The sequence below is a fragment of the Pristiophorus japonicus genome, chromosome 3 (genome assembly GCF_044704955.1).
Source record: "Pristiophorus japonicus isolate sPriJap1 chromosome 3, sPriJap1.hap1, whole genome shotgun sequence".
Classification (NCBI taxonomy): Eukaryota; Metazoa; Chordata; class Chondrichthyes; family Pristiophoridae; genus Pristiophorus; species Pristiophorus japonicus.
This window is the reverse complement of record NC_091979.1, coordinates 11,600,331-11,614,760: the sequence shown is the minus strand read 5'-3', so window position 1 is coordinate 11,614,760 and position 14,430 is coordinate 11,600,331. Positions and strand designations below refer to the sequence as shown.

Here is a 14,430-nt window from a genome sequence, read left to right as displayed (position 1 = left end):
GCATCATTTTTCACCCCACAAACAAAACAATCCCGCAATGCTCGGTTTTGAAAGTTTCCAAAATTACAGTGCATCAATACCATTTTTAATGCAATGATGTAATCACTGATAACTTCATCAGTCTTTTGATTCCGAATCCCGAAACAAAAGCTTTCAGCAATTTCTAACGGTTTGAGGTTATCGTGCTGCTCCAGCTTCGTTAAAATCTCTTTAAGTGTTGTGTCCTTTCGCTCGTCAGGCACAAGCAGATTTACATTCCAACACAGCCTGGTTCTGGACTGCATTGTCTGGAACTTTGATTATGTTATTTGCAGTGAAATACATTTCTAGCCAATCCACATACGCTTTAAAATGTTCCCGGTCATGTCTATATTCACCCAAATATCCCAATACACCTGCCATTTTAATCTCTAGCTGTTCACACCATGTACTTCGGATTTTTGTAGCTTTTTTCAAAGATAGAAACTTCCAAAATCTTCTGTCGGCTGGCTGAATCCTTCACCAACAAAATCTCAGCTTTAAATCATCCAAAAAAATCCCATCCTCGTCGCCAACTGTGATATCTTCACAGAACACAGCACACACAGCTTCCTAACATGGCAGGCAGCTCTCTCGGAAGTCTCCGGAAATCTGCCGAGGTTCTGTTTATTATTAACCCTGCACTTGCAGTACACAATACGTCCACATCCACAGTGTGGAGCAACAAACACAACAAGCCCACAGACATTACAGGGACAGTGTAGAGGGAGCTTTACTCTGTATCTAACCCCGTGCTGTACCTGCCCTGGGAGTGTTTGATGGGACAGTGTAGAGGGAGCTTTACTCTGTATCTAACCCGTGCTGTACCTGCCCTGGGAGTGTTTGATGGGACAGTGTAGAGGGAGCTTTACTCTGTATCTAACCCCGTGCTGTACCTGTCCTGGGAGTGTTTGATGGGACAGTGTAGAGGGAGCTTTACTCTGTATCTAACCCCATGCTGTACCTGTCCTGGGAGTGTTTGATGGGACAGTGTAGAGGGAGCTTTACTCTGTATCTAACCCCATGCTGTACCTGCCCTGGGAGTGTTTGATGGGACAGTGTAGAGGGAGCTTTACTCTGTATCTAACCCCCTGTACCTGCCCTGGGAGTGTTTGATGCGACGGTGTAGAGGGAGCTTTACTCTGTATCTAACCCGTGCTGTACCTGTCCTGGGAGTGTTTGATGGGACAGTGTAGAGGGAGCTTTACTCTGTATCTAACCCCATGCTGTATCTGCCCTGGGAGTGTTTGATGGGACAGTGTAGAGGGAGCTTTACTCTGTATCTAACCCGTGCTGTACCTACCCTGGGAGTGTTTGATGGGACAGTGTAGAGAGAGCTTTACTCTGTATCTAACCCGTGCTGTACCTGCCCTGGGAGTGTTTGATGGGACAGTGTAGAGAGAGCTTTACTCTGTATCTAACGCATGCACTACCTGCCCTGGGAGTGTTTGATGGGACAGTGTAGGGAGAGCTTTACTCTGTATCTAACCCCGTGCTGTACCTGCCCTTGGAGTGTTTGATGGGACAGTGTAGAGGGAGCTTTACTCTGTATCTAACCCATGCTGTACCTGCCCTGGGAGTGTTTGATGGGACAGTGTAGAGAGAGCTTTACTCTGTATCTAACCCGTGCTGTACCTGCCCTGGGAGTGTTTGATGGGACTGTGCAGAGGGATCTTTACTCTGTATCTATCCTGTGCTGTACCTGCCCTGGGAGTGCTTGATGGGACAGTGTAGAGGGATCTTTATTCTGTATCTAACCCATGCTGTACCTGCCCTGGGAGTGTTTGATGGGACAGTGTAGAGCGAGCTTTACTCTATATCTAACCCGTGCTGTACCTGCCCTGGGAGTGTTTGATGGGACAGTGTAGAGGGAGCTTTACTCTGTATCTAACTCGTGCTGTACCTGCCCTGAAAGTGTTTGATGCGACAGTGTAGAGAGAGCTTTACTCTGTATCTAACCCATGCTGTACCTGCCCTGGGAGTGTTTGATGGGACAGTGTAGAGGGAGCTTTACTCTGTATCTAACCCGTGCTGTACCTGCCCTGGGAGTGTTTGATGGGACAGTGTAGAGCGAGCTTTACTCTGTATCTAACCCGTGCTGTACCTGCCCTGGGAGTGTTTGATGGGACAGTGTAGAGGGAGCTTTACTCTGTATCTAACCCGTGCTGTACCTGTCCTGGGATTGTTTGATGGAACAGTGTAGAGAGAGCTTTACTCTGTATCTAACCCCGTGCTGTACCTGTCCTGGGATTGTTTGATGGGACAGTGTAGAGGGAGCTTTACTCTGTATCTAACCCGTGCTATACCTGCCCTGGGAGTGTTTGATGGGATAGTGTAGAGGGAGCTTTACTCTGTATCTAACCCGTGCTATACCTGCCCTGGGAGTGTTTGATGGGATAGTGCAGAGGGAGCTTATCTCTGTATCTAACCCCATGCTGCCCTGGGAGTGTTTGATGGGACAGTGTAGAGGGAGCTTTACTCTGTATTTAACCCTGTGCTGTACCTCCCCTCGGAGCGTTTGATGGGACAGTGTCGAGGGAGCTTTACACTTAATACTGCCCCTCCGACCATGCGGCACTCCCTCAGTACTCCCCCTCTGATAGTGCAGCACTCCCTCAGTACTGCCCCTCCGACAGCGCAGTACTCCCTCAGTACTGCCCCTCCGACAGCGCAGCACTCCCTCAGTACTGCCCCTCCGACAGCGCGGCACTCCCTCAGTACTGCCCCTCCGACAGTGCGGCACTCCCTCAGTACTGCCCCTCCGACAGTGCGGCACTCCCTCAGTACTGCCCCTCCGACAGTGCGGCACTCCCTCAGTACTGCCCCTCCGACAGTGCGGCACTCCCTCAGTACTGCCCCTCCGACAGTGCGGCACTCCCTCAGTACTGCCCCTCCGACAGTGCGGCACTCCCTCAGTACTGCCCCTCCGACAGTGCGGCACTCCCTCAGTACTGCCCCTCCGACAGTGCGGCACTCCCTCTGTACTGCTCTGCAAGTGTCCTGGATGACGGGCTCACGTCCCTGGAGTGGGTCCAGAAAGTATGACTTCCTGATCGGCACAGGATTGACTAAAAGCTGACCGATCTAACACTGAGGGAATTTCTCTTTGTGATTTTTTTTGACAGACATGGAATCTCCTGAGGTGGAGGAGTCGATTGCTGCGGACACGGTGGAGGAAGGGTACATTACCAAACCTTTGCCCAAGAAGCACAGCCGCCTCTCCACGCACAAGGTGGAGGCACTGAAAAAGGATCGGCAGAAGAGACTGCGCGCATCCAAGATCATCACCTCCTCGGAAAATACAGCACACGACCGACACCTGACCGGCTACAAGCAGGACTCCGAACTCGTAAGTCAGTGCGGGGTGAGGGTATACTGTACACTGTGAGGGTGAGGGGTATACTGTACCCCGTGAGGCGGAGGGGTATACTGTACACAGTGAGGCGGAGGGGTATACTGTACACCGAGGTGGAGGGGTATACTGTACACCGTGAGGGCAATGGGTGTACTGTACACCGAGGGGGAGGGGTATACTGTACACCGTGAGGCGGAGGGGTATACTGTACATCATGAGGGCGAGGGTATATTGTATCCGGTCAGGGAGTGTATATTGTACACAGTGAGTGTATACTGTACACAGTGAGGTGGAGGGGTATACTGCACACTGTGAGGGGGAGGGTATACTGTACACAGTGAGGGGATATACTGTTCACAGTGAGGGTATACTGTACACAATGAGGGTATACTGTACACCGTGAGGGGGAGGGGTATACTGTATACAGTGAGGTGGTATACTCTACACAATGAGGGTATACTGTACAGTGAGGGTGAGGCGTATACTGTACACAGTGAGGGGGAGGGGTATACTGCACACAGGGAGGGCGGTATACTGTACACAGTGAGGGGGTGGGGTATACTGTACACAGTGATGAGGGTATACTCTACACAGTGAGGGGAGGGGTATACTGTACAGCGTGATGGGGACGGTATACTCTACACAGTGAGGGGGAGGGGTATACTGTACACAGTGATGGGGACGGTATACTCTACACAGTGAGGGGGAGGGGTATACTTTACACAGTGAGCGGGAGGGTATACTGTACTCAGTGAGGGGGAGGGGTATACTGTGCACAGTGAGGGGGAGGGGTATACTGTACACAGTGAGGGAGAGGGTGTACTGTACAGTGAGGGGGAGGGGTATACTGTACACAGTGAGCGAGGGTATACTGTACTCAGTGAGGGGAGGAGTATACTGTACACGGTGAGGGGGAGGGGTATACTGTACACAGTGAGCGAGGGTATACTGTACACAGTGAGGAGAGGGTGTACTGTACAGTGAGGGGGAGGGGTATACTGTACACAGTGAGCGAAGGTATACTGTACACAGTGAGGGGAGGGGTATACTGTACACGGTGAGGGGGAGGGTATACTGTACACAGTGAGCGAGAGTATACTGTACACAGTGAGGGGGAGGGGTATACTGTACACAGTGTGGGGGGTATACTGTACTCAGTGAGGGGGAGGGGTATACTGTACACAGTGAGGGGAGGGGTATAATGTACACAGTGACGGTACACTGTACACACAGACATCAAACATCGCGCAATGCTCCATCCCTCGTCCCACAGTGTCCCTCTCCATCTCCGGACCCTCTGTCTCTCTCTCCTTCCATCTCTAATCCTTCATTCATCCTTTCATGTACCGACCATAAAACATTTGGAATGCGGTGAAGCGAATTGATTGGTCAAATGACAGATGCCCAGCAAATCTCTGCACCAATGGGAGTAGATGCTTGCCCGTTGCTGGGGATGGGGAGGGAATCCCTGGGATCCGATGATCGATACGGAAGGAATGTCGGGGGAGAATTTGTGGATTGTGGTTACTCTAGGGAGCGTCTCCCTTTCCACAACCCTTCTGCTGCCATTCTGACTCACTTACTGCGACAGTGGGGCCCTCTCCACTCTCACTGACCGATGGTCATCCCTCACTGACCGATGGTCATCCCTCGCTGACCGATGGTCATCCCTCACTGACCGATGGTCCACTCTCACTGACCGATGGTCATCCCTCACTGATCGATGGTCCACTCTCACTGACCGATGGTCCACTCTCACTGACCGATGGTCATCCCTCACTGACCGATGGTCCACTCTCACTGACCGATGGTCATCCCTCACTGACCGATGGTCCACTCTCACTGACCGATGGTCCACTCTCACTGACCGATGGTCATCCCTCACTGACCAATGGTCCACTCTCACTGACCAATGGTCATCCCTCACTGACCGATGGTCCATACTCACTGACCGATGGTCATCCCTCACTGACCGATGGTCATCCCTCACTGACCGATGGTCCACTCTCACTGACCGATGGTCATCCCTCACTGACCGATGGTCCACTCTCACTGACCGATGGTCCACTCTCACTGACCGATGGTCATCCCTCACTGACCGATTGTCCACTCTCACTGACCGATGGTCATCCCTCACTGACCGATGGTCATCCCTCACTGACCGATGGTCATCCCTCACTGACCGATGGTCCACTCTCACTGACTGATGGTCATCCCTCATTGACTGATGGTCCACTCTCACTGACCGATGGTCATCCCTCACTGACCGATGGTCCACTCTCACTGACCGATGGTCCACTCTCACTGACCGATGGTCATCCCTCACTGACCGATGGTCCACTCTCACTGACTGATGGTCCACTCTCACTGACCGATGGTCATCCCTCACTGACCGATGGTCCACTCTCACTGACCGATGGTCATCCCTCACTGACCGATGGTCCACTCTCGCTGACCGATGGTCCACTCTCACTGACCGATGGTCCACTCTCACTGATCGATGGTCATCCCTCACTGACCGATGGTCATCCCTCACTGACCGATGGTCCACTCTCTCTGACCGATGGTCATCCCTCACTGACCAATGGTCCACTCTCACTGACCGATGGTCCACTCTCACTGACCAGCCCTGACTAGATGTTCCTTGTCCCGAGCCGAGGTGCAGATGCCAATTGTTAGCGACTCCCCCTCCCCCGCCCCCAATCCCACCCCCAACTTCATTGGGAAGGAATGAAGTGTTGGGGGCTCGTCCCTCTCTGACAGAGAACGCTGATCATCATCATCATAGACAGTCCCTCGGAGCGAGGATGACTTGCTTCCACGCTAAAAAAGGGATGAGTTCACAGGTGTTTCAATGAAGAATCTAATATTCCGGATCCCGAACTACATCCTGAAGGGTGGGAGATGCTTGTGCGTGGATTTTTTTAACGTGGGGTGACCGTTGCACACCAGCCACCACACGGGCTTGACAGAGCGAGGTCTTGGTCCAGTGGCAAGGGTTAACCAGGACGACTGGAGACCAGCTCTGCTGCACGGACCCAGTGCGCCCACATATCGCACACAGTGTGGGCTGGGTCCGTGCTGCCCCTGGGCCCTCGACTCTCCCAGGCCCTGATCACGTCCCTCCACAGTCTTTTGCCGCTCCTTCGCCCCGACCTCGCCGCTCCTGCCTGCCCACGCTCCAATCACCGACCTGGTAGTGACCTGCTCGAGGTCTTTACCATCATGAAGGGCGGAGAAGATGTTTTCACTTATCATAGAATCAAAGATTGATAAAGGAAAAGGCCATTGGACCCATCGAGCCCGTGGTGTGCCGGCTCTGTGACAGAGTGATCCAATCAGTCCCACTCCCCCCGCCCTTCCCCCACAGCCCGGCACGTTCCCCCTTCCAGTATTGATCCAATTCCCGTTTGAAAGTTACTATTGAATCTGCTCCCACCGCCCTTTCAGGCAGCGCGTTCCCGATCACAACAACTCGCTGCGTAAACACATTCTCCCCATCTCCCCCTCTGGTTCCATCGCCGATTATCGTCAATCCGCGTCCCTCGGGTTACCCACCCTCCTGCCCCCGGGGACCGTTTCTCCTTATTTACTCGAGAAAAACCCTTCATGATTGTGAACACCTCGATCAAATCTCCCCCTTAACCTTCTCTACTCTAAGGATAACAACCCCAGCTTCTCCAGTCTCTTCACGTCACCCACGTCCTTCATCCCTGGAACCATTCTCGTAAATGCAGGGAGGATGATTCCCCCGGGCTGGGGAGTCTAGAACCAGGGGTCACAGTCTCAGGACAAGGGGTCGGCCATTTAGGACTGAGATGAGGAGAAATTTCTTCACTCAGAGGGAGGTGAATCTTTGGAATTCTCTGCCCCAGAGGGCTGTGGAGGCTCAGTCTTTGAGTATAGTCAAAGCTGAGATCGTTAGATTTTTGGAGTCTCGGGGAATCAAGAGATATAGAAAATAGGTGCAGGAATAGGCCATTCGGCCCTTTGAGCCTGCACCACCATTCAATAAGATCATGGCTGATCATTCCCTCATTACCCCTTTCCTGCTTTCTCTCCATACCCCTTGATCCCTTTAGCCATAAGGGCCACATCTAACTCCCTCTTGAATATATCCAATGAACTGACATCAACAACTCTCTGCGGCAGGGAATTCCACAGGTTAACAACTCTCAGAGTGAAGAAGTTTCTCCTCAACTCAGTCCTATATGGCCTACCCCTTATCCTAAGACTGTGTCCCCTGGTTCTGGAGTTCTCCAACATCGGGAACATTCTTCCCGCATCTAACCTGTCCCGTCCCGTCAGAATCTTGTAAGTTTCTATGACATCCCCTCTCATCTTTCTAAACTCCAGTGTATAAAGGCCCAGTTGATCCAGTCTCTCCTCATATGTCAGTCCTGCCATCCCCGGAATCAGTCTGGTGAACCTTCGTTGCACTCCCTCAATAGCAAGAACGTCTTTCCTCAGATTAGGAGACCAAAACTGTACACAATATTCCAGGTGAGGCCTCACTAAGGCCCTTTACAACTGCAGTAAGACCTCCCTGCTCCTAAACTCAAATCCCCTAGCTATAAAGGCCAACATACCATTTGCCTTCTTCACCGCCTGCTGTACCTGCATGCCAACTTTTAATGACCGATGTACCATGACACCCAGGTCTCGCTGCACCTCCCCTTTTCCTAATCTGTCACCATTCAGATAATATTCTGCCTTCTTGTTTTTGCCCACTAGCGTGGATAACCTCACATTTATCCACATTATACTGCATCTGCCATGCATTTGCCCACTCACCTAACCTGTCCAAGTCACCCTGCAGCCTTTTAGCGTCCTCCTCACAGCTCACACCACCACCCAGCTTAGTGTCATCTGAAAACTTGGAGATATTGCACTCAATTTCTTCATCTAAATCATTAATATATATTGCAAAGAGCTGGGGTCCCAGCACTGAGCCCTGCGGTATTCCACTAGTCACTGCCTGCCATTCTGAAAGGGACCCGTTTATCTCTACGTCCACTCTACGAGTTACATCCTCAAAAAATTCTAGAAGATTTGTAAAGCATGATATCCCTTTCATAAATCCATGCTGACTTGGACCGATCCTGTCACTGCTTTTCAAATGCGCTGCTATTACATCTTTAATAATTGAGGAGAGGCAATATAAACTGAAGGGTACAATTGTAAAGAGGGTGCAGGGACAGAGAGACCTCTGGGTATATGTATACAAATCATTGAAGGTGACAGGACAGGGTGAGATGGCTGTTAAAAAGGCATTTGGGGCCCTTGGCTTCATAACAGAGCCACAGAGTACAAAAGCAAGGAAGATACGCTAAACGTTTATAAAACACAGGTTCCGCCCCAGCTGGAGTATTGTGTCCAATTCTGGGCGCCGCGCTTTAGGAAGGGTGTCAAGGGCTTAGCGAGAGGGTGCAGAGGGGATTTAGAACCTAAGGAGGAGTCGGCCATTCGGCCCCTCGAACCTGCTCTGCCAATCAATGAGATCATGGCTGATCTTTGACCTCAACTCCACTTTCCCGCTCGATCTCAAGGGAGAACCAGTGGATGTGGTGTATTTGGACTTTCAAAAGGCTTTTGACAAGGTCCCACACAAGGGATTGGTGTGCAAAATCAAAACACATGGTATTGGGGGCAATGTACTGACATGGATAGAGAACTGGTTGGCAGACAGGAAACAGAGAGTAGGAATGAACGGGTCCTTTTCAGAATGGCAGGCAGTGACTAGTGGGGTACCCAGGGCTCAGTGCTGGGACCCCAGCTATTTACAATATATATAAGTGATTTAGACGAAATAATTGAATGTAATATCTCCAAGTTTGCAGATGACACTTAGCTGGGTGGCAGTGTGAGCTGTGAGGAGGATGCTAAGAGGCTGCAGGGTGAATTGGACAGATTAGGTGAGTGGGCAAATGCATGGCAAATGCAGTATAATGTGGATAAATGTGAGGTTATCCACTTTGGTAGCAAAAACATGAAGGCAGAATATTATCTGAATGGTGACAAATTAGTAAAAGGGGAGGTGCAACGAGACCTGGGTGTCATGGTACATCAGTCATTGAAAGTTGGTATGCAGGTACAGCAGACAGTTAAGAAAGAAAATGGTATGTTGGCCTTCATAGCGAGAGGATTTGAGTATAGGAGCAGGGAGGTCTTACTGCAGTTGTACAGGGCCTTGGTGAGGCCACACCTTGAACATTGTGTTCAGTTTTGGTCTCCTAATCTGAGGAAGGACATTCTTGCTATTGAGGGTGTGCAGCGAAGGTTCACCAGACTGTTTCCGGGGATGGCAGGACTGACATATGAAGAAAGACTGGATCGACTAGGCTTATATTCACTGGAGTTTAGAAGGATGAGAGGGGATCTCATAGAAACATAAAAAATTCTGACGGGACTGGACAGGTTAGATGCAGGGAGAATGTTCCCGATGTTGGGGAAGTCCAGAACCAGAGGTCACAGTCTAAGGATAAGGGGTAAGCCGTTTAGGACTGAGATGAGGAGAAACTTCTTCACTCAGAGAATTGTGAACCTGTTGAATTCTCTACCACAGAAAGTTGTTGAGGCCAGTTCATTAGATATTTTCAAAAGGGAGTTAGATGTGGCCCTTGCGGCTAAAGGGATCAAGGGGTATGGAGAGAAAGCAGGAATGGGGTACTGAAGTTGCATGATCAGCCATGATCTTATTGAATGGTGGTGCAGGCTCGAAGGGCCAAATGGCCTACTCCTGCACCTATTTTCTATGTTTCCGACCAAAATGTATCACTTCGCATTTTTCTGCGTTAAATTTCATCTGTCACATGTCCGCCCATTGCACCAGCCTGTCTTATGTCCTCCTGAAGTTTATCACTATCCGCCTCTCTCTGTATTACATTCCCTACACTTGTGGTGGTGTCCGAAGCTGGGAGCCATAAATATAAGATAATTACTAATAAATCCCACAAGGAATTCAGGAGAAACTTCTTTACCCAGAGAGTGGTGAGAATGTGGAACTCGCTGCCACAGGGAGGGGTTGAGGCGAATAGTATCGATGCAGATAAGGGGAAGCTGGATAAACACATGAGGGAGACAGGAATAGAAGGATGGGGTGATAGGGGAAGATGGAGAGTGGTGGGAGGAGGCTGGTGTGGAACATAAACCCCGGCACGGAGCCGATGGGCCGGATGGCCTGGACAGCAGACAGGGCGGAATGTGGAGGGGGCGATTTCTTTCTGGTGGAGGTGTAACTGATTTGAACCTTGGCCTTGCAGGGTCCGTGTCGAAGGCAGATGGAGGTGGTGATGCAGAGCCTGAAAAAGGCAGCTTACCTGAGTCCCCATGAGGTATACATCCCGAACTGCGATCGGAAGGGCCTGTACAAGCGGAAACAGGTGAGTGATTACTGACGGCCCAGCCACACCCCCACAGCATTCTCTCCTTCACAACAGGAGGCCATTGGGTCCATCGAGCCCGTGCTGTACTGGCTCTGTGACAGAGCGATCCAATCAGTCCCACTCCCCCCGCTCTTCCCCCACAGCCCGGCACATTTCCCCTTCCAGTATTGATCCAATTCCCAATTGAAAGTTACTATTGAATCTGTTCCCACCGCCCTTTCAGGCAGCGCGTTCCCGATCACAACAACTCGCTGCGTAAACACATTCTCCCCATCTCCCCCTCTGGTTCCATCACCGATTATCGTCAATCTGTTTCCCTCGGGTTACCGAACATCCTGCCCCTGGGAACCGTTTCTCCTTATTTACTCTGTCAAAACTCTTCATGATTTTGAACACCTCTCCCTGAACCTTCTCTGCTGCAAGGGAAACAAAGCCAGCTTCTCCAGTCTCTCCGCAATTCGTTAGCAGCATCACCCAAGAGCAGGTTGGTGAATCACCCAAGGCCTGTAATAGTCTCTGAGCAAGACCCTCGCGATCCGCACACCCTCCCCTGCTCCCTCTGGCCCACAATGGCGGGACGAGATGGTACAACAGGTTTGCTGGTCAAGGCTCATCCCATCATACCAAGACCAGAAGACGTCTGTCGAGATCTAACCTCGAATTAGTTTGTAGAGTGACAATCTAGTTCGGAATGGTCATGAACTGCACTTGATGTAGCCCAGTATCAATCCCAAACAAATCCCATTGCCCCGCTCTCTCCCCATAGCCCTGTATCAATACCAAACTAATCCCACTGCCCCGCTCTCTCTCCATAGCCCTTTATCAATCCCAAACTAATCCCACTGCCCCGCTCTCTCCCCATAGCCCTGTATCAATCCCAAACTAATCCCACTGCCCCGCTCTCTCTCCATAGTCCTGTATCAATCCCAAACTAATCCCACTGCCCCACTCTCTCCCCATAGCCCTGTATCAATCCCAAACTAATCCCACTGCCCCACTCTCTCCCCATAGCCCTATATCAATCCCAAACTAATCCCACTGCCCCACTCTCTCCCCATAGCCCTGTATCAATCCCAAACTAATCCCACTGCCCCGCTCTCTCCCCATAGCCCTGTATCAATCCCAAACTAATCCCACTGCCCCGCTCTCTCCCCATAGCCCTGTATCAATCCCAAACTAATCCCACTGCCCCGCTCTCTCCCCATAGCCCTGTATCAATCCCAAACTAATCCCACTGCCCTGCTCTCTCCCCATAGCCCTGTATCAATCCCAAACTAATCCCACTGCCCCGCTCTCTCCCCATAGCCCTGTATCAATCCTAAACTAATCCCACTGCCTCACTCTCTCCCCATAGCCCTGTATCAATCCCAAACTAATCCCACTGCCCCGCTCTCTCCCCATAGCCCTGTATCAATCCTAAACTAATCCCACTGCCTCACTCTCTCCCCATAGCCCTGTATCAATCCCAAACTAATCCCACTGCCCCGCTCTCTCCCCAAAGCCCTGTATCAATCCCCAAACTAATCCCACTGCCCCGCTCTCTCCCCATAGCCCTGTATCAATCCCAAACTAATCCCACTGCTCCGCTCTCTCCCCATAGTCCTGTATCAATCCCAAACTAATCCCACTGCCCCGCTCTCTCCCCATAGTCCTGTATCAATCCCCAAACTAATCCCATTGCCTCACTCTCTCCCCATAGCCCTGTATCTTTTTCTGCTTTAAATATTTATCAAACTGATCCTTCAAAGGTGCAGTGGTCTTCGCTGCAATCGCTCCCTGTGGTAAAACACTCCATGCACCAAGAACCCTGTGTGTGAAGCAATTTCTCCCAACCTCTCTCCTCTCTCCTCGGGTATCATTTGAAGTTGATGCCACCTCATTACTGACTCCCCAATAGTCCTTCCCTATTCACTTTAACAAAAGCCTTTATCGTTTAAAAATGTCTCTATTAAATCTCCTCTTAAACTTTTGTGCTCCAGTGAAAATAGTCATAGTATCTGAAAACCCCCCCTCCTGTTCCTGTGTAACAGGGTCGAGGGGCTGAATGGCCTCCTCCTGTTCCTGTGTAACAGGCTCGAGGGGCTGAATGGACCACCTCCTGTTCCTGTGTAACAGGCTCGAGGGGCTGAATGGCCTCCTCCTGTTCCTGTGTAACAGGCTCGAGGGGCTGAATGGGCCTCCTCCTGTTCCTGTGTAACAGGCTCGAGGGGCTGAATGGGCCTCCTCCTGTTCCTGTGTAACAGGGTCGAGGGGCTGAATGGCCTCCTCCTGTTCCTGTGTAACAAGCTCGAGGGGCTGAATGGACCACCTCCTGTTCCTGTGCAACAGGCTTGAGGGGCTGAATGGGCCTCCTCCTGTTCCTGTGTAACAGGCTCGAGGGGCTGAATGGGCCTCCTCCTGTTCCTGTGTACCCCCATTGCCCCTCCCCCTCCTGGGGCGGGGTCCTGGTTATTGGAGTGTGTGGGGGGGGGGGGTGTTCTTTACCAATTTGGAGGTGCCCTGGTGTTAAAGGCGATTTGTGAATGTTTGTTTCCCGCAGTGCAAGCCCTCGAAGGGGAAACGGCGAGGATTGTGTTGGTGCGTGGACAAGTTCGGCCTCAAGTTACCCGGCTCCGATTACATGCACCGTGACTTTCAGTGTCACAGTTTTGAGAGCGACTGAGGCCACTCCTACGTCACACCCTCTGCTATCTCACTCGCCCTTCTCCAACCACCGACCGTCTCCGGGAGTTTTCCCTCCTGTGTCGTTGGCTGATTAAAGACTATAAACCTTTTGGCAGTGAGTGCGTCAAACACTTAAAAAGTATAATAATTTAAAAAGAATAGTATGTTATCATTTTTCGGGGCACCACATTGGTCGATCTAGCGTGAGCTGGTTTTGTCGTTTTCGCTTTTTATTCTTTGCGAAGGAACCATCTTTTGATTGAAATTTGTTGTCCAAAGAAGAGAAGCTGCCAGATTGGGGGACTGTGTTTCTCTTGTGCAACCTGCGATGTCCTTTCTAAACACGAATTGAAGAGATTTTTTAAACCACCCACGAAACGCACTAAACAAAACAAAAAAAAAAATATATAACAGCTGGACCTTCAACCAGCGACTGGATGAGAGGGATACTGCCCAACGACTGGATCTCGCCGAGCCGGGAGCACTTCTGATTGGACAAGGGGGAGGGGAAGATCTGGTGTGTCGTGTGATCTCCTTCTTGTCATCTGATCGAGCGGGGGGGGGTGGGTGGGAATGGGGGTGTGCGGAGTTTGCGGGAGGGGGGAGGAGGCTGACAGAGTTTGATCTCCATCACAGTGGAAGCTGGGTGATGCTGTTAGCCCGGGCAATGTGGGCGTCCGCAGATCGAGATGGCTCATGAGGGTTGAGCTTCGGTGTTGATGGTTCCCTCAGACCGCGTGTCCTGAGGTGGGGGAGGGGGAGGATGGGGTGGGATGGAGCGGGGGGAGGGGGGAAGTGGGGAAGTTTGCATGGTGGCAATTTTTAGTCCGGGCATGCTGATCTGTCACTGGACCCACAACACCCAGCTCCCAAGGCAAAAAACATCACCTTTCTGCGCCGTGCTGAAGAACCTGATTATACCACTTGGCTCTGCTGCAGTACCTCGGTCCCACCACTAGGCGCTGCTGCAGTACCTCGGTCCCACCACTAGGCGCTGCTGCAGTACCT

General features: G+C 51.3%; 1 protein-coding gene across 1 annotated transcript in view; it reads left to right on the top strand.

Annotated features, from left to right (window-relative positions):
• LOC139259656 (insulin-like growth factor-binding protein 5) overlaps positions 1–13,978 on the top strand; it is a 34,858-nt gene extending 20,880 nt beyond the window's left edge. The window contains exons 2-4 of the mRNA XM_070875180.1: positions 3,144–3,367; positions 10,636–10,755; positions 13,298–13,978. Coding sequence (XP_070731281.1) covers positions 3,144–3,367; positions 10,636–10,755; positions 13,298–13,420 — 467 coding nt within the window. The 3' untranslated portion in view covers positions 13,421–13,978. The remainder of the gene's footprint in view (positions 1–3,143; positions 3,368–10,635; positions 10,756–13,297) is intronic.
• Positions 13,979–14,430: the final 452 nt, after the last annotated feature.